At 54.6% G+C, this 26153-nt stretch overlaps 7 protein-coding genes across 7 annotated transcripts; 3 read left to right on the forward strand and 4 right to left on the reverse strand.

Annotated features, from left to right (window-relative positions):
- The first annotated feature begins 142 nt into the window (after positions 1–142).
- Positions 143–1443, forward strand: QC763_508310 (uncharacterized protein). Its single transcript, XM_062913421.1, has 3 exons — positions 143–480; positions 539–1128; positions 1191–1443. Exons 1-3 carry the CDS (start codon positions 414–416, stop codon positions 1308–1310), a joined length of 777 nt encoding a protein of 258 aa, XP_062764830.1. The 5' UTR covers positions 143–413; the 3' UTR covers positions 1311–1443.
- A 178-nt stretch (positions 1444–1621) lies between these two features.
- QC763_508320 (uncharacterized protein) lies at positions 1622–2692 on the reverse strand (the record flags this gene model as incomplete). Its single annotated transcript, XM_062913422.1, has 1 exon — positions 1622–2692. One exon carries the CDS (start codon positions 2690–2692, stop codon positions 1622–1624), a length of 1071 nt encoding a protein of 356 aa, XP_062764831.1.
- A 429-nt stretch (positions 2693–3121) lies between these two features.
- Positions 3122–6388, forward strand: IFM1 (translation initiation factor IF-2; the record flags this gene model as incomplete). The annotated part of the gene is made up of 4 exons (XM_062913423.1): positions 3122–3142; positions 3221–3672; positions 3721–6161; positions 6237–6388. The coding sequence occupies 4 exons, from the start codon at positions 3122–3124 to the stop codon at positions 6386–6388; spliced, it is 3066 nt and encodes a 1021-aa protein (XP_062764832.1).
- Positions 6389–6589: 201 nt separating this feature from the next.
- Positions 6590–7846, reverse strand: TSR3 (ribosome biogenesis protein tsr3; the record flags this gene model as incomplete). Its single annotated transcript, XM_062913424.1, has 1 exon — positions 6590–7846. One exon carries the CDS (start codon positions 7844–7846, stop codon positions 6590–6592), a length of 1257 nt encoding a protein of 418 aa, XP_062764833.1.
- Positions 7847–8103: 257 nt separating this feature from the next.
- Positions 8104–10908, forward strand: GGA2 (ARF-binding protein). Its single transcript, XM_062913425.1, has 4 exons — positions 8104–8912; positions 8968–9646; positions 9698–10191; positions 10247–10908. Exons 1-4 carry the CDS (start codon positions 8367–8369, stop codon positions 10451–10453), a joined length of 1926 nt encoding a protein of 641 aa, XP_062764834.1. The 5' UTR covers positions 8104–8366; the 3' UTR covers positions 10454–10908.
- A 532-nt stretch (positions 10909–11440) lies between these two features.
- LCB1 (serine palmitoyltransferase component) lies at positions 11441–13546 on the reverse strand. Its single transcript, XM_062913426.1, has 3 exons — positions 13081–13546; positions 11908–13017; positions 11441–11838 (listed from the first exon to the last, which is right to left on the reverse strand). Exons 1-3 carry the CDS (start codon positions 13309–13311, stop codon positions 11614–11616), a joined length of 1566 nt encoding a protein of 521 aa, XP_062764835.1. The 5' UTR covers positions 13312–13546; the 3' UTR covers positions 11441–11613.
- A 212-nt stretch (positions 13547–13758) lies between these two features.
- FKS1 (1,3-beta-D-glucan synthase) lies at positions 13759–21328 on the reverse strand. Its single transcript, XM_062913427.1, has 3 exons — positions 20186–21328; positions 14802–20120; positions 13759–14748 (listed from the first exon to the last, which is right to left on the reverse strand). The coding sequence occupies exons 1-3, from the start codon at positions 20404–20406 to the stop codon at positions 14412–14414; spliced, it is 5877 nt and encodes a 1958-aa protein (XP_062764836.1). The 5' UTR covers positions 20407–21328; the 3' UTR covers positions 13759–14411.
- Positions 21329–26153: the final 4825 nt, after the last annotated feature.

Raw genomic sequence — 26153 nt, forward strand, 5'->3', positions numbered from 1 at the left:
TTTGTCGTCGAGAGCGGGGCCACAACCCATCCAATCAGAAAGCGTCGGCCCCTGAGAGAGCCCGGGCCACATCAGGCACCAGCCACACAGAGCCAACTGAATTGCACAGCCCGGGCCGTGGGGAGCCATACCTAACCATCAAGCCCCACAGCGGGGTTCCAAACCGTTTGTGGTTTATCCTTTTCCTCAGGTTGCTATTGTTCCTGGTATTGCTGTAAAGTGAATATTATCTGGCCCAGATAAGAAAAGATTCTCTTGGTTCTTAGACTCTTCAGTTCAAAAGCACCTCTCACCCTCGCAGCCTACGCCCAAGACCAGCAAAACCACAGCGCCTTAACAAAAGCGCCCAACTTTGCGATACCCCGCCATCAAACATTTAGATCTACCCATCACCACGACCCCCATCAGTCAAAATGGCAGGCGGCAGCGGCGCAGCTAGCTCTCGCGGCAGAGGAAAGTTCAGAAAGTTCACCCGCGGTGGTATGTCCCTCCCCTTTCTCCCTCCCCCTTCCGCCCCCATAATTAAACCCCAATCCAGGCGGCAAACACTTCTCCAAGAACCTCCGCCCCCTCGACGCTGACGGCAACGAAATGGGCATGTGGGGCGACGCCCCAGCCAAAGACGAAGAAGAAGACTCCGACTCTGACGATGACTCCTCGGAGGAGGAATCCGAAGACGACAACGACGCCGTCAAAATCCCCACGGCGGCGGCGGAGGAGCTAAGCCGCGAGGAGCGCAAGAAGCAAAAGAAGGCCGCCAAGGAAGCCGCCATCAAGGCGAAGAAGGGACCTGTCCAAGTGGGAGATATGCCGTCAGACTCTGACGAGGAGGAGAGCGAGGAGGAGGCCAGCAAAATGCCTGCCAACCCGAACCACTCCCGTGCTGCTCGCAACCAGACCAAGGTCCCCAAGAAGAGCGCGGATGATGACGAGGAACTCGCGGCCGGGACGAAGAAGCTGGCTGTTTCGGCGCCGAATAAGAAGGAGAGGGAGGCCATTGCTGCGCAGGAGGCCAAGGAGAGATATATGAAGCTTCATGAGCAGGGCAAGACGGATCAGGCAAAGGCGGATTTGGCGAGGTTGAGGGAGATTAGGGCGAAGAGAGAGGAGGAGGCGGCGAGGAGATTGGTAAGTTGATCGTATTGTCAGATGAGGTTCTACCCGGAGAAGGTGACTAATATTTCAACCAGGCTGAGAAGCAAGAGCAAGACGAGGCCAACCGTCTCAAGAAGGCCGAGATCGAGGCCAAGGAGGCCAAGAAGCGCGAGGCGGCTCTTGGTCCTGCGGCGAAGAAGAAGGGCAAGAAATGAGCAGACGACGACACTAGGCGTTGTTTTTCATGGACGATTCAGGCCGGCTTTTTTTGGGTTCTCTTATTACATTGTCTCTTATTACATGCGCTTTTGGTATCCTCCTCCCCCTTTGCTCGTTACATATATTTATCTTGGATTAACACCATGCCCATATGTGACCACCGTATATACCTCTATCCACCCTTCTAAATGCTATCTATCACACCTGAACCATGTCGTACACACGCATACCCATTAAACACCATATTCAACCAAACTGATCAACACATACCACCAACCCTTTCAAACATACAACTTTGACGCAATAATCAGGGCATACCAGCCAACCCCTCCGTCCCCACGGCCTCCTTCCAAAACTCATCAAAATCCACCCCCTTCTCCTTGAACATATCCCTAATCTTCTGCGCCACCTCCACCTGCCTTTCCTCCGTAAAACCCCCCGGCCTCCCCGTCTCAAACTGCACAACCTCGATCCACCTAAAGAACAAATCCTCCTGCCCAATCGCCGCGAGCGCATCCCTAAACTTGAACACCTGCTTCCTTCTCTCATCCTCCTTCGTCCCCGGCTTAGCCCCCGTGTCAGAAAGATCAATGCTCAACCACCCGAAATTCTCATGGTACACCAGCACCAACGTCCCAAAGACACGTTCGTCAATAACCTTCTTGTCGACCAGCTCCGTGGCGGCGACCATACCCGCCCAGTCCAAATCCCAATTCGCGTCCATAGTCAGGTACCCAGTCTTTTGCTGCAGGAGCATAGGGGACGTGGCGGAACGGATCTGGTTCCAAAACACCTTGCGGAGGTCGTCGTTGGCGAGGAGGTCTTTACCTTTACCTAGGATTTCGACATCCCACTTGCGGGAGCGGCGGAGGTAGATTTCTGAGGGGCGAAACCCGACTTTGTAGCGCCAGTGGCAGGGGGAGCCGGTGAGGGGGGAGCCGATGAGGAATTCGTAGGGCCAGGGCCAGACGAAGATTGCGAGGGTGAAGTCGAGGAGGAAGGTGGAGGCGCGGCGGAGGAGGACCCAAAGATATTGGGAGGTGGTGAGGTCGGTGAAGCGGAGGGTGGTGGGGTTTTCTTGACCGGAGAGGGAGAGGAGGAGTTGGAGGTACCAGGGGAAGATGTGGCGGAGCCGGAGGATGAAGAGAGCGAGGACGAGGAGGTTCATGGCTACGGGGACGAGGAAGATTTTGCGCTTGAAGGGGGAGGGGCGGGGGTCGAGGTGGGAGATGTAGATGTGGGAGGGGTCGAGGGTTTCTGTTAGGGGGTTGAGGGAGGGGGGGGCCACCTGGAAGGGTTTGGGGGGGGTGTCTGGGGAGGAGGAGGTGGATTTGGGGGTGAGGCGGGCTTTGCCTTTGGATGTTTTGGTGGGCGCCATGATGGGCGGGGGTGAGGGGTATTGCAAATCGATATGTAAAGAGAAGTGAAATATGAGAAAGGGGAAAGAAAACAGTGATGAAATTTTGTGGTGGTGATGAGGAAAAGTGAGAGACTGATGGTTGGTGAGTTGTTCACGGTCTCTCTGCAAATGAGATGAGGTTTAGCTATTCAGGGGATAACCCTAACCCTTTTGAGCGTTACATCGGGGTCCCGGTTTTTGGAAAGCGCCCGCTAAATCCCGGTGGACGGATTGCGGATCCCTGTCTCTCGGCTGGGAAAGCTTGAGCCTTGGCTGAATTTTTGAAAGTCCAAGAATTCCATGGATGCTGGGAAGAGAGAGAGAGAGAGAGAGAGATAACGCGCCAACATCGCAACCCCTCCTCTCTTTTCCAGTCCGAAGCGCAATGCTCCAACAGTTTTCTACATCATGAGGGGTGGTCTATGGCAGGTGAGTTTTTTCAATTTCCACGCGCCATTCTCCAGTTCTCCATATCATAATGGCCGGTTAACCCCTCCACCATCACAGAAGCAGAGGCGTCCATCCGCCTGCTTGCTCTGCAGTTACAGCTACAGCTACAACTTCCGACACAGCCTCCGGTCAGGCGCTTCCGCGAGAATCTTCTCAGCACTCGTTAGCAATGGCCTAACCGAGCCGACGACCTTGTCGATTTCGAGAAGACCAACAACTTCGGGCCAGGTCCGAATCTCGAACAACACCCGCAACAATGGCTTCATGCCAGCCTGGGCAAAGGCGCCCCCTCCGAAATTAGAGCCCCCAGCACCGAAACCTCCTCCACCACCACCGCCGCCGCCTCCTCCTCCCCCCCCTCCTCCGCCGCCAAAGGCTTCTACTCCTCCTCCACCACCACCCCCTCCCCCTCGTCAATGGCAGCCCTCCCCAGCACGGGACCAAAAATCAGAACGAAGCAGCACCCCCTTCCAGTTCAGCCGCCACAAGAACTACAACCCCGCCGACAAACCTGTCTTCAACCCATCCGACAGACCTACCTTCAACCCATCCGACAGACCTACCTTCAACCCATCCGACAGACCTACCTTCAACCCATCCGACAGACCTACCTTCAACCCTCCCCCATCTTCACAATCAAAACCGTCAAACCCCTTCCCCGAATGGGCCAACCTGACAAGAAGGCGAAGCAACAATGACACCGGCACTGTCAAAGGTTTTGACTTTTCCCGACCAGCAAGATCAATGCCGTTTGATAAGCCGGTTCCTCCTCCGTCGTCAGAGTATCAGCAGACGCATCGAAGACGGTTGACGGCTTCACAATTGGGGGGTGGTGAGCAGAGCCCCGCGCAACAACCGCACAGCAATAGTCCGAGCGATGAGTGGGCTAAGCTTGTGGCTGCGAATAAGGAGGAGTCGAGGCAGCCAAAGAAGATTATGCCTACGGCCGAGGACAAGGCTGCATGGGCTTGGGCTGATGAGACGGGTCAGCGGCCGCAGGTGAGGAGGGTGGAGAGTCAAGAGCAGGGGGAAGGGGGGAGGTATGTACATCCGGAGGATAGGGTTGCTGCTTCGTTGCGTGGGACGTGGGGGATGCAAGCGGCCGGGACGGTTGTTCAGGTGGTTGGTGAGGAGGGGGAGACTGTCGGGAGGAGGGAAGGTGGTCGTGGGAGGGAGAGGGAGGTGGTGGTGGAGAAGTCGAAAAGGTCAAAGGGTGGAAGGAGGAGGAATGACGATGAGGATGAGGAGTTTGATGTTGATTATGCCGAGGAAAGGCGCCGACGCAAGGCGGAGAGGAAGGCTGAAAAGGAAAGACAGAGGTTGGCCGAGTTGGATGGGCCGACGCCGATTTTGCTGCCCGAGTTCATCAGCGTTTCCAACCTTGCCAGTGCGCTGGGGGTGAAGGCTAGGGATTTTGTGAGGCAGCTGGAGGAGCTGGGCTTTGAGGAGGTCAGTCAGGAGAGTATCTTGACCGGTGAGACGGCTGCGCTGGTGGCGCAGGAGTATGGGTTTGAGCCGACGGTGGAGACGGGAGAGACGGAGGATTTGAGGCCGAGACCGCCGCCGGAGGACCCCTCTTCTTTGCCGTTGCGACCGCCGGTGGTGACGATTATGGGGCATGTTGATCATGGGAAGACGACGTTGCTGGATTATCTGAGGAAGTCGTCGATTGTGAGTCAGGAGCATGGCGGGATTACGCAGCACATTGGTGCGTTTTCGGTTAAAATGAGTTCAGGGAAGCAGATTACTTTCTTGGATACACCGGGCCACGCAGCGTTTTTGTCGATGAGGCAGCGGGGAGCTACGGTGACGGATATGGTTATTTTGGTGGTGGCTGCGGACGATAGTGTGAAGCCTCAGACTATTGAGGCTATCAAGCACGCGCGCGGGGCTAACGTTCCTATTATTGTTGCCATCAACAAGATGGACAAGCCCGAGGCGAACCCCGACCGTGTCAAGGCTGATCTTGGCGCTCAGGGGGTGGAGTTGGAGGACTTTGGCGGTGATGTTCAGGTTGTCGAGGTCAGTGGCAAGACTGGCTTGGGTATGGACGACCTCGAGGAGAATATTCTGCTGCTTGCCGAGATGCTCGACATCCGCGCGGAACAAGATGGCATGGCAGAGGGCTGGGTGTTGGAGTCCTCCATCAAGCCCATCGGTCGTGTGGCCACCGTTCTGGTCAAGAGGGGTACCCTCCGCCCAGGTGATTTTATCGTCGCCGGAAGAGTCTCCACCAAGATCCGTCTGCTGAGAAACGAAGCGGGTGTTGAAATCCCAGAGGCTCCTCCCGGAACAGCAGTCGAGATCTTGGGGTGGAGGGAACCACCCGCGGCGGGTGATCAAGTCCTCCAGGCACCAGACGAAGACACAGCCAAGGTCGCCGTCCGGTACCGTCAGGAACAGAAGGAGCGCGAAGAGGCGATTGAGCAGATGGCGGAAATGGAAAAGGAGCGCAAGGAGAAGGAAGCTGCCGAACGGGCTGCCAACGGGGAGGAAATTCCTGAAGATGATGAAGCCACCGGCACAAAGTACCTCACTTACCTCATCAAAGGCGACGTCCACGGCTCTGTCGAGGCCGTAACGGCATCCATCCTCGAGCAAGGGAACAATGAAGTCCGCCCCAGGATCTTGAAATCGTCGACCGGGCAAATCAACGAGAGCGATGTCGAGCACGCGCAGGTTTCTGGCGGGGCGATTATCAACTTTAATAACCCCATCGCGGGACATATCAAGTCCATGGCTGACGCGGCGGGGGTGCCGATCTTGGATCATAATGTTATTTATCATTTGGTCGAGGATGTCAGGGGACGGTTGTCGGAGCTTTTGGCGCCGACGGTGAGCTTTAGGGTGTTGGCTGAGGCGGAGGTGCTGAAGGTGTTTGCGATTAATACCAAGGGGAGGAGGTATCATAATGTGGCGGGGTGCAGGGTGAGGAATGGGGTCGTGAATACCGGGGGGAGGTGTAAGGTGTTGAGGGGGGAGGAGGTGGTTTACGAGGGTGAGTTTACGCTACTTCTGCTGCTGCTAATGATGATGATGATGATGATGGGGGTGCTAACTCTGTGACAAATAGGGACGATCGATGAACTCAAGCATGGCAAGAAGGAGGTGACCGAGATCAAAAAGGGTGGTGAATGTGGTATCATGTTCGAGGGGTGGGATGAGTTTCAAGAGGGCGATCGTATCCAGATGGTGGAGGAGATTAGGGAGAAGAGGAAGTTGTAAGATGATTAAGCATATAAATGGGATTGGGGAGCATTTAGATGGGGTGTTTATAGAGACCGAGGCAAAATCACGCTGCATCTCATCTTCATGGTCATGAGGGCATGGTTTTTTGGTAGGCAACAAAAAATGCCCAACCAAAATATTTATGTATAAAATATTTGTACATTCCATCATAAGCAGGGACAAGCTCTTCCTTTTACATTACCACCTATTTGGAGCATTTGCTCCTCCTGACGAGAATGTCCGGCTTGTTGTCTGGACCCTGGCACGCTCCTTCTCCAGTTTTGACAACCCAATGCGATCTGTCATGGGTGTGGCATCGATAATGTCGTCAAAGTCCTCGTTATCCGACCCATTGTCCGAATCTGGTTCTGCATCCGAGTCTGGCTTCATGTTTTGCAAATGTGGTGTTGGCCTAGAGATCACTTCTGGTTTCTTCTCAAGTATGGCCTCCTTCTCGGTGAACGGTTTCGAAGCCAGAATCTTCCTCCGAATAGCCTCCATCTCGGCGTCGTCATCGCTGTCGTCTGATATCGCAAACGGGTCCTTCTCTTCCTCCTCTGGTATTGGTTGAGATTGCTTTTGTTTCCCTTTTTGTGGTGGCGGATTGCTTCCAAGGTATATCCCATCAACCTCATCCTCTTCCTCCTCTTCATCATCATCATCATCATCATCATCCTCCTCGTCGTCCTCCTCTTCCTCATCCGAATCGTCCGAGTCTATTGGGGCTCGTCTGTTGACATTGCCCCCCGCCCAGATATCATCCCCCTCGGCCTCCTCCCTATTCTCAGCATACTCCCTGTCCAACCTCTCCATCCATTCCTCCTGCGCCCTCTTGACCCCCGCCTCATCCTCACAGGCAGCGTACTTCTTGAGCAACTTCTCGTTGATCTCCAAAAACGCCTTGCCATACGAGAAAGGAGCGAGGATCTCCTCGGCCCATTCTAAATGTCCGCAAATCGCAAAAGCGGCCGCGAGAGCCTCGACGCAGTTTAACCTCCAGGGCTTGCCGTAGTTGACTGTGTTGGCGGCGACGAGGTAGGGGAGGAGACGCTCGTGTTTGCCGCCGACTTTGTTCCATTGGACCTCTTGGGTGCGCGCCCAGGAGCACTCGACCACGGCGGCGCCGTTGGCTTCCAGGATGGGGCGGTCGGCGGGGGAGACTGTCTGTTTGCCGTTGGGGGTGATGATGACGCCAGCGTGGCGCTGGCCGAGGTGGAGGTCGCGCATGAGGCCGAGCTTCATGAGTTTCTTGCCGGAGCAGCGTTTGGGGTCGCAGTGGCCTAGGTCCCAGCAGGCGGCTTTGAAGGCCGGGCGGGAGCGGGTGGTGGTGGAGGAGGAGGGGAGGGTAGGGTCATCGTTGTTGGGGTTGGATTCGGGGCGGTTGGAGTGGCGGGGGGGGCCGCGGTGAGGGTTCTTGCCGCCGCGGGAGAAGTTGTCTTTTTTGTGGCGGACCATGGTGATAGCTAGAGGGGGCTATGTTTTTGTGAAGGGAGGTGAGGGTGGTGAGGGTGGTGAGGGTGGTGAGGGTGGGTGGTGATATCAGGAAGCTGAAAAATGTCAGAATAATAATTTATGGTGGGGTGGGAAACGTCACCCCCACTATTACCAGCTGAGGTTTACCCCGCTTATGCAACGTTCCGGGAGCTTTCACAGGGGTCCTGGATCTACGTACCCCCTGGGATTTATTCGAGAAACGGGTCGTTCGGGCTTCTTGCATGCTGCCACCTGCTTGTTTGCTGCCACCGACAGTTGCAGTCCAAGCTTCCTAATCTCAACCCCATCCCAAATTCACGTTGCTGCCTGTCTACTGGTGTTTTAATACTGGCGCTGTAGACGACTTTGTACTCATAGCACTACTTGCTTGATATTCCAGCTTCACAAGCTGTCCTTATCCCCCCCGACACAGACACCACTGACGAGCCGCCGAGCTCCCATCCCCGTCGAACCGCCCCTAGAAAGAACAACACCATTAACAATGGAGGCGGCCTCGGCGCGATACGCGGCAAGGGACCGCTGGGGAGACCCGGGTCACCCGGCGCCGTCACAGCTTCTACGATATATTGCTTCGGCCTGCAGTCCCGAGAACTACGAACCCAACCTCGCGCTCAATCTCGAGATCAGCGACCTCATCAACGCCAAGAAGGGCTCAGCCCCGCGCGAGGCGGCCGTGGCCATTGTCAACTACATCAACCACCGCAACCCCAACATTGCCATGCTGGCTCTGAACTTGTTGGACATATGCGTCAAGAACTGCGGCTACCCTTTCCACTTGCAAATCAGCACCAAGGAGTTCCTGAACGAGCTGGTCCGCCGCTTCCCCGAACGCCCGCCTATCCGCCCGACCCGTGTCCAGCTCAAGATCCTCGAGCTGATAGAAGAATGGCGCGGTACGATTTGCGAGACGAGCAGGTACAGGGAGGACTTGGGGTTCATTAGAGATATGCACCGGTTATTGAGTTATAAGGGGTATACGTTCCCGGAGGTCAGGAGGGAGGATGCGGCCGTGTTGAATCCTAGCGATGTAGGTTCTTGACGGGCCCGTCTGTGAGCTATGGGCTGCGATGCTAACCGAATAGAATTTGAAATCGGCAGAGGAGATGGAAAAGGAGGAGAGGGAAGCCCAGTCGGCCAAGCTACAAGAGCTCATTCGCAGGGGCACCCCTGAGGACCTTCGCGAGGCCAACCAACTGATGAAAATTATGACGGGTTATGATACAAGATCGAAGGTCGACTACCGCGCCAAAGCGGCGGAGGAGGTGGCCAAAATTCAGCAGAAGGCGAGGTTGTTGGAGGAGAGGTTAGCGCAGTTTAAGCCCGGTGATAAGATGGCAGACGGTGATGTGTTCTCGGAGCTTGCCTCAGCCCTGTCTAGCGCCCAACCAAAGATCCAGAAGATGTGTGAGGAAGAGTCGGAAGACCACGAAGCTGTCGCGAAGCTGCTGGAAATTAACGATGCCATTCACCGGACTTTCCAGAGATACAGGCTGCTGAAGAAGGGAGACTTTGAGGGTGCTGCCAAGTTGGCCGACCCCAATTTCACCCCATCGGCGAGTGCTGGTGGGAAGGGCGCAGCCGGCGAGCTGTCTTTGATTGACTTTGACGATGCTGTGGCAGACACAAACGGTTCTGGCAGTCAAGGGGCATCTCAAGCTTCCGGATCTGGTCTTGAAAATGACCTCCTAGGCCTGTCCTTAGGGGAAACGAGTAGCTACGGCCAAACGGGCGGTATTGCTTTGGGTTTTGGTGCCAATACTAGTATGCTTTCTTTCCTCTTCACCAACGTTGGACTATGGCTAACAGTCCCAGATATCCCTGGCCCGGCTCTTTTGTCTTCGGTTACACAAAACAACAGCGCTGGAGGGAACTACAGCGCATCGACATCAACCTCACCAGCACCACCCCCTGGCTTCTCAAATTTTTCCGCCTTCAGCTCGGCGCCCTCGTCCAAGACGACCACCCCAAAGCCTGTCAGGTCGGCGTTCTCACCGCCCGCCTCCAAACCAGTTTCCAACGATCCCTTTGCCCAACTGGCCTCTCTTGGCTCCAAGCCAGCGACACCCACGCCAGCGGCACCCCAAAACAACGACGATGACGAGTGGAGTTTCTCCTCGGCCCTCCCACCAGAAGCTCCCGCCCAGCCCAGGGAGCACACGGCCGTCATCAACAACACCAATCTCAAGATTGACTTCAAGGCCTTCCGAGCGGCCGAGGGACAACCACCGGTGGATTTGCTCATGCTGTTCAGCAACAACACTCCCTTCCCAGTAACGGAACTGCACTTTCAACTAGCAGTGACCAAAGTATGTTTTTGCCGTTACTATTGTGTAGAATAGCTCATGCTGACTTTTTTGACAGGGCTATGAGTTACAACTCACGCCACAGTCCGGCCGTAATCTCTTGCCAAAACAAATCAACGGGGTCAAACAGGAGGTCAAGGTGTGGCGCTCGGGGGACAAGTCGCAGAAGGTGGAAAAGATCAAGCTGCGGTGGAGGGTGAGCTACAAGCTGAATGGGGAGGTGAAGAACGAGATGGGGGAGGTGCCGGAGTTTAGTATTCCGTAGACGGTTCCAGCGGTGGTGGAAAGTGAGGGTCTGGCGCGTCGTGGTCTGTGTTGTAATATCCGGGATTGAGCCAGGAACGGAACATGATGCATGTTGATAGTTGAAGCGGAGAGCGCGGAGGCTGAAAAAGCGATTACAGTTGGTGTTTTCGAGACCTGCGGGTGTTGGAATTACAAGACGTCTCTTTTTTTTTTCTCTTCTTCTTCTCTTGTTGCCAGATGGACCTGCCCCTATTTATACTACCTGACTGCAGTGACTGCAACGGTAGGGCAGTGTGAGCGGTGTGGTGAAATGGCATGGTCTCAGGAGGGAGGCTCCTTCCTCATTTTTACTCAATGACACCTGAGCACCATCCTCGGCATTCGAACATGACCTCTTCATACTTGCTCGGAAGCCTTGCCGTTATCCCGCAAGACAATGCTGAATCATCTCAACTCGAATATATTAACTGGACACCACATAATAATCACGAAAGCGCAGCCCGCCGAGATGCTTTGATACTTGCTGGACCCTCCTCACCGCCCTCTTCCTCTCCCACGGCTTTTGCTGGCCCATGGAAGAGGGCGGGGGAGAAGGGGGACGTTTTGTGCAGAGCGGTGTGCGGGGCATGGCTTGGGCTGAAGCACAGGGTGATGGGAAGATTGAGGAGAGGGGAATAATGGAAAGGGGGGATAAGCGGATGGTGATGGTGATGTTGTATATGATTTAGACAACGGGGGGGGGCTATCTTGACATCTTGGAAGTGGTTACCTTGGTTTTGAGAACAAAAAGTAATAGGAAAAACACTCATCATTACTTGCATTGTAACTGCCCCAACAACCCCCTCAATAAAACGAGAGAGCCATCGAATCCAACGGCAAATACCTAACTAAATACCCTTTCCCCATCCCCATCCCCATCCCCATCCCCATCCCCATCCCCATCCCCATCCCCATCCACATGTACAAATTATACACATCCCATTAAAACACATTAAACCCCCCGCACCCCCCCCGCTGTTCATATCTTCATCCCTTAACCCTTTTCTATATATATATACCCATCTCATCCATCCATTTCCCTCTGCAGCATTAACCAACCATCATCATTATTACATCCCCACCACGGTCTACCCCATTCTATCATCCCATCGTCTATCTAATAGCACGTCCCCATCCCCCTCACGCAGCAGGCAAGTTAAGCTTGTTATTAACCTTCTTGGTCATAACCTTGGTAATAGCATGCCTGATCGTCTGCCCCGCCTTCTCGATGTCCTTCTTGCTCAAGCCCGAAGTGACACACACCTTGAGCGCAGGCTGGACAATCCAGCTCCCATCCTTCAGGCTGTTATGAGTAGAAATGCTCATCCCCTTGAGCCTGGTGATCAAAACCCCGTTCGCAAGAGCCTATATTACACCTCGTTAGTTAAACCAAACTCATGTTCGGTGCCAAGACGCAGGGGGAAACAAACATACCTCATCCACACACTCCTGCAGCAACCTCTCCTGGTCCTCCAACCCCAACCTCCTCGCCCTCACCACCTCCTCCCTCAACACCAAAAGCTGCACCGGGTTCTCCGCCGCGCTCGTGCAGACAACCCACTCGCTCCTCCCCTCGGCCAGCTGCCCCCTCAATAACCTGACATTCTCCCTGCACCCCGCCAAAATCTCGGGGTTGCTCTGCAACACATTCAAGCTCTCGCTCGCCGTCATGGCCAACATGGCCGGCAGCGCCGCAGAAAAGGTGTACGCCGCCGCCGCGATCCTCTGGTGCTCAACCACATCCCCATCCCCCGCGCAAAACCCACCCCCCGCGCACAGCGGCCCAGCCAAGCTCCCCACGATCATGTCAATCTGCGTCGGATCAACATTCTGATGCTCCGTCAACCCCCTCCCCGTCCGCCCCAGCACGCCAAACGACCAAGTCTCGTCCAGAATAATCCTAAACTTGTACTTCTCCTTCAGCTCCACCAGCTTGGGCAGATTATTCATATCCCCGCACGTCTCAAACAGTCCCTCGGTGACAATAAACCGTCTGGTCAGCTTGCCCTTCTTCTTCTGCTCCGCCACAACGCCCCTCATGACTTGCTCCAGGTCCTCAAAGTCGTTGTGGTTGTACCACCTGATGTTGCTCCTGCTGATCTCCAACCCTCTCCGAATAGAGTAATTGACCGCCCTGTCAGCCACGATAACATCCCCGCGTTTGCAAAACGCGGGAATCACGGACGAAATCGCCGAAAAGGCCTGGGCGTAGACGATGCACTTCTCTGTGCCTAGGTAGCTCGCGATATCGGCCTCGGCCTTCATGTGCACGTCCTGCGTTCCGTAGAACTGGGGAGGACCGCAGGGCCCAACGCCGTACGTCCGAAGAGTGGCGATGGCTTTCTCCTTGATTTGCTCGTTGGCGTTGAGGTTGTAAAAGTTGTACGAGGCGAGGTTGGTGACGGTTTTGCCGGTGGAGAGTTTGGATTTGGGGCCCGAGGGGCCGACGATGATGGGGAGTTTCTCGAGCGAGGTTTCTTCTAGGGGGGTGAGAGGGGCGACGAGGGGTTCGGGGGTCCATTCTTCGACTAGTTCGTCGATTTCCTTGAGCGGGGGGGGGGGAGGTTAGTAGAGGTTATTGTGGGGGAAGGGGGGAGAAGGACGTACGTCTTCGGTGAGCTTGACGTAGTTGACCTTGCTGGTCGAGTAACTTGGGCTGAGGAGATAACGGATGAAGAAGATGACCAGCACCAGCTCGATGGCGGATCTGACGGGGTCGTTTTGGTAGCTGGACCTGACATAGCGGATGAGGACTGCGCTGCCAGGGACCTTTTGGAAGGTGGTCGCCGCGTGGTCGAGGAAGAGGTTGAGGCGGGTTTGGAGGTCTTGGAGGTCCATGTTTGCTGTTCCTCCTCCTGCTTGTGCTTGTTGTTGTTTCAAGATCGATCTGGTATGTAGGGGAAGACACAGGATCAACAGATCAATCGCATTGGTCAAACCCGCTCGCTCGCTGAAAAGAAAAGGAGAGTGTAAACGCCGTTCCGTCAGGTAAACTCTTCAAATGCTTGTCGCGTTCGTGTTGCGGTGTCGGTGTCGTGTGGTAAGTTGCAGCTGGGGAAAAATATTCTAGCAGCAGCAGCAAGCAGCAGTGGTGGTAGCGGTCGCGCGCGCCGCTAGGGTGACAACACAGCACAACGGCAGCCTCGGAAAACAGGGGGTCGGTCCCACACACGTCAGACCAGTGGCTCGGAGCGCTGTAGACCCACCCCACTTTACTTTTTTTCCTCTTGTTCTCAAATCCCGTTCCCGACTCAGGGGCAAGTTCTCTTGGCATCTCAAATCAGTTCAGGGGCAACCAAGATATTTCCATTAGGTACCCTCCTCTCTCAATCATACACACACATTCAAGAACTCATCAATAATCATGCCCTCTTTGCTCAGTGACTCGTAGCCATCCATCCTTATTGAACCCATTACATTACGCAGTAGCACATCGACGACAATACACACAAGAAATCATCTTGAAAAACACGCAATGCTTCAAAGGTAATTGGACAAATATGCAACAACGCAACCCAACAATGCCATTAATCCGCATTAAGCAACTTTCAGAAGACCACATAACAAAAAGCAGCAGAGACAGGGAAATTGAGCTAAGCGTCTAGAATAATAACAAAAAAGCCCACTTGTGTATATGTGATACCAATGCCTTCCGCCAACCCCAAAATCAAAAAATCAACAAAAAAAAAAAAAAAAAAAAAAAGACAGAGACAAAAAAATCAAAATGAAATGATGCTCATGCTGCCAGAGGTTTGCTGTCGAGTTCCAAGAATACAACATTTCTTTTCATGACAAAAACTCCCCGGGGACCACTCCCCATCTCCCTATTCTTTTCCTTGACCAAAGAGAGGTCCGACAAAATCCCATATGGCTACTATTAAAAATTGTACAAAGTCGTGGCCTCGCGCGAGGCTGACCAAGCTGGCGCTTTACTTTGCTTAAAAGAGTCTGTCGTTGGTGCCCGCAGTCTCGGCCGGTCTTTTCGCCGCAACTGTCGTTGGGGTATAGGCACCACTGTAGCTCGGGCGACCGGTACCGGTCATGGTGCTGTTGCGGGTGTTGTCCTGATTCACATCAGGCTGCACCAACACCATGTCACCAAACTTCAACGTGGTTTCCAGAGTCGGCATGATGAACTTGCCGGCAACGAGCGGGCCGGCGATCAAAGCGGCAAACAAGATGAACATGGTGAAGTAGAGGATCGAGTAACGCAGGACGCGTCTCCTCCTCAACTTGGTCTGCTTCATCGAGTAAATCGGAGGCCGGATTTGACGACTGTCAAACATGTCAGCGTGGTCAGGGATGAAGACGGACGAAGGCGGACATACCTTGGGCGGAGCCAGAAGAGCATCATGGAGTGCAGCTTGTCAACCTGAGGAATGAGAATGACAGGGAGCATGAGGAAGAGGATGACATGACCGAGGACAAAGTCGGCCGCGAACATGCTCAGCTCGGTGATCTTGCACAGGAATTCACGGGCGGGCTGAGAAACGGTGTGCCAGCCGAGAGAGTACCACTTGCCGGTCCAGAAAGCGATGTTGGCGGCATCCGTCTTCATTTCTCTGGTCAAGCACAGAGTGACGATGACCTTCAGGATGAAGCGCTGGAGGGCGAGGACAGCAATCATGCCCAGGAGCGTCCTGGCAAAGTCGGCACGCTGCAGGAAGAACATCACCTCGAAAAACACAAGAAGGCCAATAACAGCGACGGCGTGGGCGATGGCGGCGAGGACCGAGCCAAACTTCTTGCAGCACATGCTCAGAACCGGACCCATGCAGCACGCCATGCCGAACATGGCGGCCAGGACGGCAAGGTTGAGACCGATGGGGGCAAAGGCGACAATGGCGACACGCATGACAACGGCCGCGGGATCGTCCACCTCCTTGGTACCAAACTCACCACCAACACCGGTCAGGGAGTTGATGTAGAGATAGGGGATGAGGGTAACAAGAACCAGGCAGAAAGGTGTGAAGATTTCGGCCCACATCATGTTGGTGAAGGCAGCACGAGGGACATCTCCCGACATCTTGGCAGATGGGTCGCCGATGACCTTGCGCTTGTAACCCGTGGTTCTTGTTCTGGACAGGCGGCAGAACGAAATCCAAGACGAGGCGTGCGAGCGCGAGTTGCCACGAGACAGCCAGCGGAGGTAGTCGCGGTAATCGATGAAGAAATCGGTCCAGGCGAACTGGTGGGGGTTGTACAGGAAGGGGGAGATGACCAAGGCCAGCAGCGAAATCCAGAAGTAAATGATGGCGGGGGTCCAGACGGTGATAGTGGCGAACAACAACATCATCAGCAGACGGGCTCCGAAATAGATCGAAGGACCGGCGAAGCGTGAGTAGAGCACACCGAAGGGGATACGAGCCGTTGCGAAACCGCGACCAGTACCGATGTAGCGAGCACCTCCGAAAGTGACATCCATCTGCACAGAGTTGGCGTAGATCTGGCAGACAAACACTTCAAAGAAGGGCGAGAGAGAGCCGATGTGCTTGGCGAAGCGCGTGGCGGCGCGCAGCACACCGCGTTCCATCATCTCCTGAACAAACAGGGGCACGAACGAGAGGAAGAAGACGAAGAAAATCGACAGAATACTGCGGTAGACCCAGTCGACCAGCGCGTCCGTGTTGGCACAGCCCGTGGGCAACAGAGGATCCGTGATGGGAACGTCGCGGTTGTAGTCGCAGCGGACAGTCTCCTTTCGAAGAGCACCGATCTGCAGGAGCGAGATCATGAAAAGCTGGACCGAAAGCATGATGAACATGTTGTTGACGTGGAAACCAGGATGGGCGTAGTAGAAGGACAAGAAGCGATCCAACGGCAGCTGGGTTCCGAGGTAGTAGTACTCGCGGGACAAGAACTGCTCACCCATGCCCGTTCCGATCTTGGTCGTGAAGTTGAGAATGGAGCCGAAACCCAAATCACGACCCTTGCCGCACTGGTAGTACTCGCAGTGCTTGATGCGGCCACCACGCAGCAGGGCGTTCATGCCGGCATAAATGTCTTCGTTCAAGTGCAAGCCCTTTTGAGCCTTGGACACACCGCCGCGAGTCGTCATGAAGATGCCGTTGAGGAAGTCGGGATGACCGTAATGAAGCTTGCCACCGATCTCGGCCAGTGTTCTGGCAAAGAGGGTGCCGAACGTCTGCTCCTTACCGGCAGCAACGTCACCAAGGATCCCAATGTTCTCCGAGAAGATGTATTCACGAGCACCCAAGATGGCAACAGGAGTGTGGACCGCGTTCTTGACACCGGGAGTGTAGGGGGAAACGTTGTCCGTCTTCATCTCCTCGAACTCGGCAAGAACGCTACGGATCTTGAGGCACTCCTCGAGGTAGTTGTCCTGGTTGGCGTCGATGAGCTGGATGTACTCGCCGCGGTAGAAGATGATGGCGTGGTTCTGGTTGTCGGATTTGCCGTCGCCAAGAATGGGGTTGCCAGAGAGCTGAATGCGGAACTTGGGGCGACGCTGACCGTTCTCCATGATCTCAGAGTGGCCATCAATCAGGGCAGAGTAGAGGCGGGGCTCCTCGCCCTCGTTAAGGGGAGGCTCCTCGTCGAGGTAGGCAATCTGCAGGTCGGGGTAGGCACGGAGCAAGAACTCGGCATTTTCCATCTCTTCCTTCTTGAACTTGGCGAATCGCTGCATGGAGATGCAGAGCTTGAACTTGCGACGGGCCATGCGCTCAAGCTCGCGCTCCAGCTTGTCCGAGTTGCCGCCAAACATCTGGACAACCTCGGGGTTCTCGACGCGATAGAGCAGCTTGATGGCGCGGGCGTAGTTCATGAAGCCGGAGACAGTACGGTACAGGGTCTGGAAACGGAGCGAGGCCCAAATACGTGTGCGGAGCGTGTATTCGGGGGCCGACGACTTGAAACCAATGCAGTAGAAGGGAAGATCATCAATCTTGCTCTTGGCCGTGTCCTTGCCTTCCGTCTTCTCATCCTCGCCGTTGAACTGCGAGGTCTCATCGGCCAGAATCTTGGTGTCCTTGACGAAGCAGTCCCACTCGTGAGGGTGAAGCTGCTTGAGGTACTCGAGAAGGGTGACACGAGAGTAAGGCTCGTCTTCACGAATGATTTCTCTTAGGGAGAGGAGAATCTTTTCGCTGTAGTGAGGAATCATGACGGTGAAGGTGGGCATGTTATCAACGGGCAAGGGCTCAGGGATGGGCGTCGAGAGCGACTGGGCGAAGAAGGAGATTCTGCGCTCGGCCTCGCTGTAGGCGGGGAAGAACTCGGTCTTGAAAGAGTGATCTTCCTGCGAGACGAAGAAGGTGGGAGCACGCAGCGTCCTCTTGCCCTCCTGCTCCGAAGGAACCTGGTGGTAGAGAAGCTTCTGGACATGGTCAATGGCCAGGAGGTGCTCGCGATACATGGAAATGATGATGGCATTCCAAATCTGAGAAATCAGGACCTTGGGCTTGTACTTGATCTCCATGTCGGTGGTTGCCAGGACCTTGGAGTAGATACGCTTCGGGAGACGAGAGAAGATGTTTCTCCAGGGAGTCCAAATGGAAGAACCGAGGTAGAAGGACCGGGCGATCGAGAACACCGTGTTCAAGAGCACATACCACAGGTACGTGTCGAGGAAGAAGAAGATCAAATCCGTGATGAGCAAAAGACCGAGCGTGATCTTGGGCTGATGTTGGCAGATCATGTTGCTCAGGAAAAAGTCACCCATGCAGGACGACGTGTCCATGATGTGCAGATACCGAATAGGGTCCTTGATGGAGAGGGTGAGGTAGGCATAAGACTCTCCAAACTTGGCGCCAAACACGATAAGCCAGAGGCCGTAAGACATGGCGATGGCCTTGCCCTTGAGACGCGGCCAGCTGGCAGTGAAGGTCTGACTGGCCACGTACCGCCTCGAGTTCTTGGTCAGGTAGCTTCCAAACAGACCACCGAGCGGCATGATGGAGAAGAAGATGAACGTGATGAGAGCAATGAAGAAGTGGGCGATACCGAGGGCCAGCGCGAGGGTAGTGCGCTGCTTCTCGATATAGGCCTTGTCGTCCTTCTCGGGCATGAAGACGTAAACGCCGGGAGCGACGTTGAGGATGAAGACCAGAATGAGAAACATCAACTTTTTGGTCAAGTGCTGCGCGCCCGCCCACTTCCTTGGAACGTAGGCCCATTCCGTGATGGTGGCGGCCACTTGGATACCGGAAGCGATGGCACCACCGAACCCGACGATGGACCAATGGGCAGCCTTCTCGGGCCACTGGTTGACTTCTTGTTCGTACTTGACGGTGATGAGCGTGGGGGAGTTGTAGGCCGTGTAGAACCAGAACATGGTCAGGTGAATAATCCAGATGCGGTTGAAGTTGACGAGGAGATGGAACCAGGAACGCGTTTCCTTGTAGGTCTTGAAAAAGCACTTCTTCCAGTTGACATCCTTGAGCTTGAGGTAACGTTCCGCGGGAGGAACGTCGACGAGCTTGGTCTTGTCCTCGAGCACGATGCGCTCAATGCCCTCGGGGTACCAGAAGAGCTGGTTGCAATCATCGTAGCCGATGATCTGCTCATGGTCGCGTTCGCGACGGACATAGACACCGTTGGAAATTTCGTAGCCCTGGTCTCTGCAGTACTGATACAGAGGCGTGATCACGTTGTTCAGGAAGGTGAACTCCTCCACCGGCTCAACAAGGTTTTGGCAGGCGGGCGAGTTGAGATAATCGTCGGCGCACTTGAAGATAAAGCAGAGACATTCCGCCATGAAGCGAACCTGGTTGGCCTCGCCCCAGCAGAGCAAGAACAGAGCGAGCTGCCTCACCCGATCGTGCTGCGACATGCGGTTCATTCTCGTCTTCCAGCGGTACTCGGCCGCCTCCAACGAGTCATCGCCCTCGAGATCTTCCAAAGCCTCGGCCTCGTTTTCGGGACCCGGACCCTTGCCCTTCTTCGCCTTCTTCTTGGCCTTCTTGCCCTTCATGTTGGCGAAACCGACGGCGTCGTCCAGGTCAAGATGGGCAGCAAAGTACCACTTGCGGTAGTTGGCGTTGTCGCCACCAATGTAATCGGCATGGAGAGACAGCAGGGCCTGGTTGGGCGTCATGCGGGACGCGCGCGAATCCAGAAGTGTCATCAAGTGGTCGTACATGTTGCGCATGCTGTCGCGCTGGAAACCGAATTTCGCCGTCAAGTCCAAAAAGATGTCCTCCACCTCCTCCTTGGAGAGGGGAATCTGGGCATCCGAAGTCCAGGCGGGATAGGGTTCCCTGGAGCGCTGACCGGCGGGCAGGACATTGCTGTAGTCCATTCCGTAGTTGGGCGTAGAGGCGCCGGAGGAGCGGTTGCCACCATAGGAGATCTGCGACGATGGTGGGCGGTATCCGCGGTTGCCTCCCTCATCGTTGTAGCCGTTGTTGTACTGCTCATCACCGCGTCCATAGTAGTCCATGTCGGCTGCTCTGGCCATGTCGGACCTCATCGTGAAGTCGCTGAAGGTCTCCGAATCGTCTTCGGAGCCCTGCCTTGGACCCTGACCATTGCCACCGTAGCCACCTTGACCGTACCCTTGATCGTAGTAGCCATTGTTGCCTCTCTGGCCGTTGTTGTAGTAATCGTCCTGGTATTGGTCGTTGTTGTCGTAGTAGCCGCCATCTTGCTGGTACGGGTTATTGGGGTCGGCGTTGTAGTAACCACTGGGCCATCAAAGTCAACTCTGCCCGCCTATTCTATCCATTTCGCATCAAGAGCCAGAACTTACGATTCGTCATAGTAGCCATCGCCTTGCTGATTGCCGCGGCCCTGGGCGTGACCGCTATTTGGCTGGTTGTCATAGTACTGTTGGTCGTCTTGATAGTAGGCGTCATTGCCGTGCTGGCCTCCGTGACCGCCTTGACCGTAGCCGTCATCGTACTCATCGCGGCCGTTGTAGCCGCCTTGGCCCTGGCCCTGGCCTCCCTGGCCTTGGGGATATCCCGACATGTTGGGCAACAAAGTCGTCTGCTGGCAATTAGCCAAAACTGTCACGATCGTGTCCGGACTCGGAAAGCCGAAGGGTCCAAATCAACATTTCCACCAGGCGTTGCGGGTGCAAAACTCACCGTATCAGAGGCTCATGGAGCAGTTCCGGGGAAGTGGGTGTGGCGTTGTCGACCCGAAAAATGGGAGTCTTGTCGTGTCAAAATGTCCAAGAAGTGGCCGGCCACCGCAAGAGGAGCAAAAACTCGACAAGCTATGATTTTTGGGTTTGGGTTGGGCGCTGAAGAGCAGAGAAAGGTGCCGGATAACGTGCGTGTTGTTGATTGTTGATGCACAACAGGAGCAGAATCCGACCAACGAGGGTGAGCGATTGGCGGCGCTGTGGGGCGCAGAGAAGAGGGAGGTTGGCTTGGGGATGGTGGCGGTATGCAAGAAAACAGGCCGCTAACAATTCGTGCGTGGGTCCCCCCCCTTTCAGCGAAACTGGGTTTTCTTTGATTGATTAATGGAAAGGAATCAAAAAGATTATGGATGGATTGGTTGATTGATTGATTGGATATGCTTCAGCGACCGTAGTGTAATGTGTCGTCCTTGAGGGTCGTTTCGGCGCGACGGATCCAGACGGCGTCGTGTCTCGAATGCCGGCACGCAGCTCAAAAGGCAGGCGACCGCTGGATTGCAACGGCTCCTACACGGGGCGACGGGCGGCGGGCGACGGGCGACGGCGGGCGACGGTGGACGACTGGCGACTTTCTACTACCTGAACGAGAGACGGTAGAGGTGTTGGAAGCAGCAGGTGAGCGAGCGAGCGTCGAGAGAGAGAAAAGAGAGGAGAGGAAAGAAAGAGAAGAAAAAAAAGAGGAGGCACTGGCCACGGAAGGATGTTTGGCTAGTGTTGGCCTTGCTCTTGGGAAGGGAAAGAAGCAGGGAAATGGGCAGGAAAAAGGAGGCATTCATTCGGCCACTCGCTGAGCAGGGGAGCAGGGATGGGCAGTGCGTTTCGTCTCGGGCTCGGAAAGACACCAGGGGTGGAAGCATCTGCCAGGGGAAGACGGACGAGGGAGGGCACCGTGCCGACCTGCCAGCGGAAGCACTGTGCTGCTCCCATTTGTCAGGCACGCGCTTGCTTTCACGCCGGATGCCTCTCTGCCTCACATTCTGTTTTCCCCGGATTTCAGACGAAGCTGCTGATGCTTGTTTCGCTGCCGGATACAAGTCACAGCCTCAGACATAAAACACACTTCTCTCTTTCTCTCATTCTCTCCATCCCCCTCTCTCCCTCTCCCTCTCCCTCTCCCTCACTCTCACATCAACAGGGAACGCAAGTTGGCATCTGCAGCAAAGTCGCCGGTGCCGTCTGCAAATTGCAACCCCAACTCCTGAAGGCTTGCATTTCGTCGCGCCACCATCTCGATTTACATAAGCAGATTTTGACCAATGGGAGACTCCAGTTCGGGATACCGCCGGCTCGCTGCCGGGCTGGCGCGGGCTGGCGACTCGAAATTGCACCGTATCAGAATCCACGGCTCCGCCACCCAGCTTCCAACTGTCGCCCCACCCCCAAAAATCAATTGGCCCTCCAATCGCTGCCCCTGAGAAAAGATTCCGTTCCCACCAAGGTTTCGACAGGGAACAGCTGGCAGGGCGGGCCAAGGCACATCAACGCCAAAGCTTGGTCTTCGAGAAGCACATCGATGACGACGACCTTCAGAATGGATTCCTCTTTGAGCAAGGAAAAAAACAAGGAATCTATCCCACTATTTGACCCTCTCTCCATACAACAACTCAGCTTATCGGAGACATCCCATTGGCAAACTGTCAAAATCGGTCAAAAGCCAGATGGCCGGACTAGTAGCAACTCGGGCGACAGGACGGCATATGCTGGCCACAGATGCTAGATACTACTGCAAAAGAATCCCCTGATCTCTCGACCACGACATCATGTAGCATCTCGAGGATTCGAAGGAACCGACCACTGGGCTGTGTTTCTTGTCAGTGGTCCAATGCAGCTAGAGCCCTCTGGACACGAGCATAATCGACCCACGACGTGCCGGACTGGGCCAGTGGCAAACACCTTTCGATGACAAGGTCCTCACGCCCTCACTCGCTGTGTCTCACAGTTTTATCTCGCGCAATTCCCGAAGCAGCTGAAATCGCGGTGGAGGCTTCGCTGCAGTTTCTTCCAAGGTCTTCCTTTTTTTGGCGGAGCCGCTTCAATATTTTGTACGGCACACCCGACAGGGATTCTTTGTCAGGTTAGGTCCGGTTTTTCCGAACACAGTGCGCCAGGACTTTTTGACAAGTTTGACGCCGTCGAGGTGCTTTTGCACAAGATCTGTGCCTCTTCCCCTTTCAGAAGCTCTTCCCCCCACCCCCTTTATCAAGGAAAACGGTTCCTGTCTAACGTGATCTATTTCCAGCATCAAAAGAGGGGTGCGGCAATACCCCCGGAAAGAGAAAACAACAAGTCTGACGTTGCGCGGTTCACCTGCCGGATGACCGGTAATTAATCGATATATCCAAACGACCAACACCCACCATATTCTTGTTCAAATCTGCAAGGAACGAGGCAACCAGAATGCGAGATTCACACCTCCAATTGTCCCCCTCACTGCCCCATGACGAAGGTTGCAATGTGATTTCTCCCACCTACTCTTACCTGTCTGAAACAGCAAACACACTTCACCAAAAATATTTATTTCTCTCTGTCCGCATACTTCGATCGATCGACTCCTCTGTGGATCATTGGTCTTTTTATCGAATTCCGAGTGGCAGGTCAGTCGTTCTTGGCACACTAGCAACCTCCGAAAGGGACGTTTGCTGCTGTGCTGGCCATGCATGATAAAGTTACCAGAAAGATAGATATCAACAAAATCAAGAATTTGCCAAAAAAAACAAAAAAAAAAAAAAAAAAAAAAAAAAAAAAAAAGAAATGAGCCAGCTCATCGCATGAGATCCCTTTCTTTCTTTGCCTTTTTTACCCGGACCGAGACCAAGACGGGAGACCACTGGACTGACCGGCCAATATGACCGGCCGCCCGTCATCCCATGTTGAAGACCACCTTCGAGATCAGCAGTGTGACAGAACCGCTTGCGTGGTGTGACTTGGGTGAACGTCGTCAAATACTGTGTACTGCTCGGACATTGCTCAAGACAAGTCTGGCCCCGAGCCGGGCATTCAACCTCTGAACCACTGCGCTGGTAACTGCGTTACTTGTGAGTCTGGTGAGGACGGATCTGGTAAGAAGCCCGATGAGGCGAGGAATGCCCATATCAGTCACGCTGTGCTGCTTTTTTGCTGCAACCGTTCGAATACATCTGTCAGGTGGTTACAACCACCGTAATACAGCCCCAGCCCACCACCCAACACGCCAGTCTTCTTCTTTTTCCTCGTGAAGAGAACAAATGTGAGACAGCGTTAGACCCTAACCTGCACGCCCACGATAACTCCTCATACAGATTTGCAGCGCCTCAGTGCAGTAGTCTGAGTGACAGATAAATAACCATATAGAGCAGATCAGCAGTGTCACACGCCACCTGCTGCTCTTTATACAGCAGGTTTGTTACAACACAGTGTATGTGGTGATGTGGAAACCGCGCGGCCCGCGAGGCGAAAACATTGGAAATAAAAAAAACCACATGGCGATCTTCTTGTGTTGGTGTTGGCCAATGAGCCGAGAAAACGACTCAACTTCTGGAACAACACACCCCCACGGGCTGTTCCCGATCACCTAGCTGGACCGTTATCGGCGATTCGGGTCTGTCTTTGATAACGAAAGGTTTGTTCGGAAAGGAGGGAGTCGTTAGTTTCAAGCCAGCGATTCCATCTTTGGTTTCCTGGGATATTGGATCTGAGAAGTTTTGCATCAAAAGGGCCTGTACAAGTAGTTGTCATTTCCCCCTACCATAGGCAATAAACCTTCAATCCAGGGATTGTAACCCTTCACAAAAATTTGTATTCTTGATAATACAGATAAAGTGTAGAACTTGCTGTTCTGGCCGTCGAATTTGGCAGGGCGGAGCCGCCATTTTCGGGTGCCTCGACAGTGCGGGGTGCTTTGTCACAGCAAGGTACTTGGTACCTCCATTCAACTTCATCTGCGGATCCATGATCCCACCTTGCCCCACCCTCCAATGAGCGTCCCAGTCTTGGGGCGGTTGGTTAAGCAGCTCCCGCGATCTGGGAATCCGTTCTCTTCAACCTCACATCCATTTTCGGCTCCCCAACACAGCGGCGCAGCGGCGCAACTAGATATAACATGGCTTACCTCACGCTGCCCATCATTCCCGGCTTGTCGACTGTCGTCGATGGCCCTCGAGACTCAATACCAGGCGCCGCACGCAAAAGCACCCACCGCTCGAACCGTTCGAGCACGTCGAACATAGCCTCGACGCCAACACTTCGTTCCCGAGCTTGTTGCCCAAAGGGTGTCGTGACGGCCACCGACCTAACGCCGACTATCGGCACCGAGGTCAGCGGCATCCAGCTCAGTAGCCTCAGCAGCCTTAGCAGCCTCAGTGCGGCCGGCAAAGGACGAGCTGGCGCGCTTCGTGGCCTGGCGTAAGGTCGTTGCCTTCCGCGGCCAGGACCTTGCCCACCTGTCCATCCAAGAGGCGCTCGATTTTGGCGGGCAATTCGGCCAGTATGTTTCAACTCTCCCTTGGCGATGTTCTTTCGGCATGCTAACAGCGCAACAGCTAGCGCGTCCACCCGACCTCCGGTGCGCCACCTGGCTACCCCGGTCCACCGCGGTGCGGGCGACAACAGCGCAGACAAAATTCTTCACGAACCGGACCTCCTCGGCAGCGTAACACTCGGATCTGTATATATTCGACAACCCGGGACGGCCGGTAATACGCCCTTGGTGGACGCAGTCTGGCGTTCTGCGAGCGACACAGCCTCAAGGCGCGCCACCAAGCAGGCCAACTAGTCGCTCGCGCGCGGCGGCATCGTCCGCAACCGCCCGGTCACAGGCGAGAAGGCCGTTTACGTCAATCTACAGTGTACGCTTACCCTCTTCCCTTTTCCCCTCCTCTCCTCTTCAGCATGACTGACAAGACAGTCACACGCGACCCTTAACAAAAAGGAGGAGTCAGACGCTGCTTAAGTTCCTACACGACCACCAAACACTCAACGTCATCGCCATGCCAGCACGTTGCCTGCCGCAGCCACTCGCAGATCGCAATGCGGAGTTTGTTCGGCAGTTCACTGCGAAACAGCGAGAAGCTGAGGAACGAATTGCGAAATAGCCAAAGCCCCTCACGGCCGACCAACGTGCAGCTCTCCGCAAGCAGCTCGATAACGTTCAATTCCTTCAACCCGACTATGCCGACGCGACCAAGGTTAACATTGCTGGCCTCCTACGAAAATGGAAGAGGTATATAGATTACCTTCCCTGAATTCTATTAGCATTAATTACTGATAAACCTACAGATACTGCACGTTCAACAACTTTATACACTGGCGAGAAGCAATCATGAACGCCAAGAAATCGACGGCGATGGATTTCCTTGACTATATTTGTGAAAAATACCGGATCAAGTCGTGGGGCACGTCGTGGGAGTACTTCCGCCAGTACAAGCAGCTATACGCCAGTGTTACAGGCCTCCTCATGGACAGGAATGACAGTAAAGAAATTAAGAAGGTTCGTCTCCTACTCCTACCTACCAATGTAGTAGCTAACGCGCCTTACAAGTGGCACGATGCCATCCTGGTTCCTAAGTACAACCTACGACCGCCAAACATTCTT

Source organism: Podospora pseudopauciseta, assembly GCF_035222475.1.
Source record: "Podospora pseudopauciseta strain CBS 411.78 chromosome 5 map unlocalized CBS411.78m_5, whole genome shotgun sequence".
NCBI classification, from domain to species: Eukaryota; Fungi; Ascomycota; class Sordariomycetes; order Sordariales; family Podosporaceae; genus Podospora; species Podospora pseudopauciseta.

Bases quoted from the DNA above. Each gene is read 5' to 3' on its own strand.
- LCB1 (XM_062913426.1), bottom strand. From the start codon at position 13,311: ATGGACCTCCAAGACCTCCAAACCCGCCTCAACCTCTTCCTCGACCAC. The intron at 13,018-13,080 runs GTACGTCCTTCT...CCCCCGCTCAAG, and splicing joins ACGTCAAGCTCACCGAAGAC to GAAATCGACGAACTAGTCGA. The intron at 11,839-11,907 runs GTATGTTTGTTT...GGTGTAATATAG, and splicing joins TGCAGGAGTGTGTGGATGAG to GCTCTTGCGAACGGGGTTTT.
- GGA2 (XM_062913425.1), top strand. From the start codon at position 8,367: ATGGAGGCGGCCTCGGCGCGATACGCGGCAAGGGACCGCTGGGGAGAC. The intron at 9,647-9,697 runs GTATGCTTTCTT...TAACAGTCCCAG, and splicing joins GGGTTTTGGTGCCAATACTA to ATATCCCTGGCCCGGCTCTT. The intron at 10,192-10,246 runs GTATGTTTTTGC...CTTTTTTGACAG, and splicing joins TTCAACTAGCAGTGACCAAA to GGCTATGAGTTACAACTCAC.
- QC763_508310 (XM_062913421.1), top strand. From the start codon at position 414: ATGGCAGGCGGCAGCGGCGCAGCTAGCTCTCGCGGCAGAGGAAAGTTC. The intron at 481-538 runs GTATGTCCCTCC...ACCCCAATCCAG, and splicing joins CAGAAAGTTCACCCGCGGTG to GCGGCAAACACTTCTCCAAG. The intron at 1,129-1,190 runs GTAAGTTGATCG...TATTTCAACCAG, and splicing joins AGGAGGCGGCGAGGAGATTG to GCTGAGAAGCAAGAGCAAGA.
- FKS1 (XM_062913427.1), bottom strand. From the start codon at position 20,406: ATGTCGGGATATCCCCAAGGCCAGGGAGGCCAGGGCCAGGGCCAAGGC. The intron at 20,121-20,185 runs GTAAGTTCTGGC...TTGATGGCCCAG, and splicing joins GATGGCTACTATGACGAATC to TGGTTACTACAACGCCGACC. The intron at 14,749-14,801 runs GTATGTCCGCCT...CATGTTTGACAG, and splicing joins CTCTTCTGGCTCCGCCCAAG to TCGTCAAATCCGGCCTCCGA.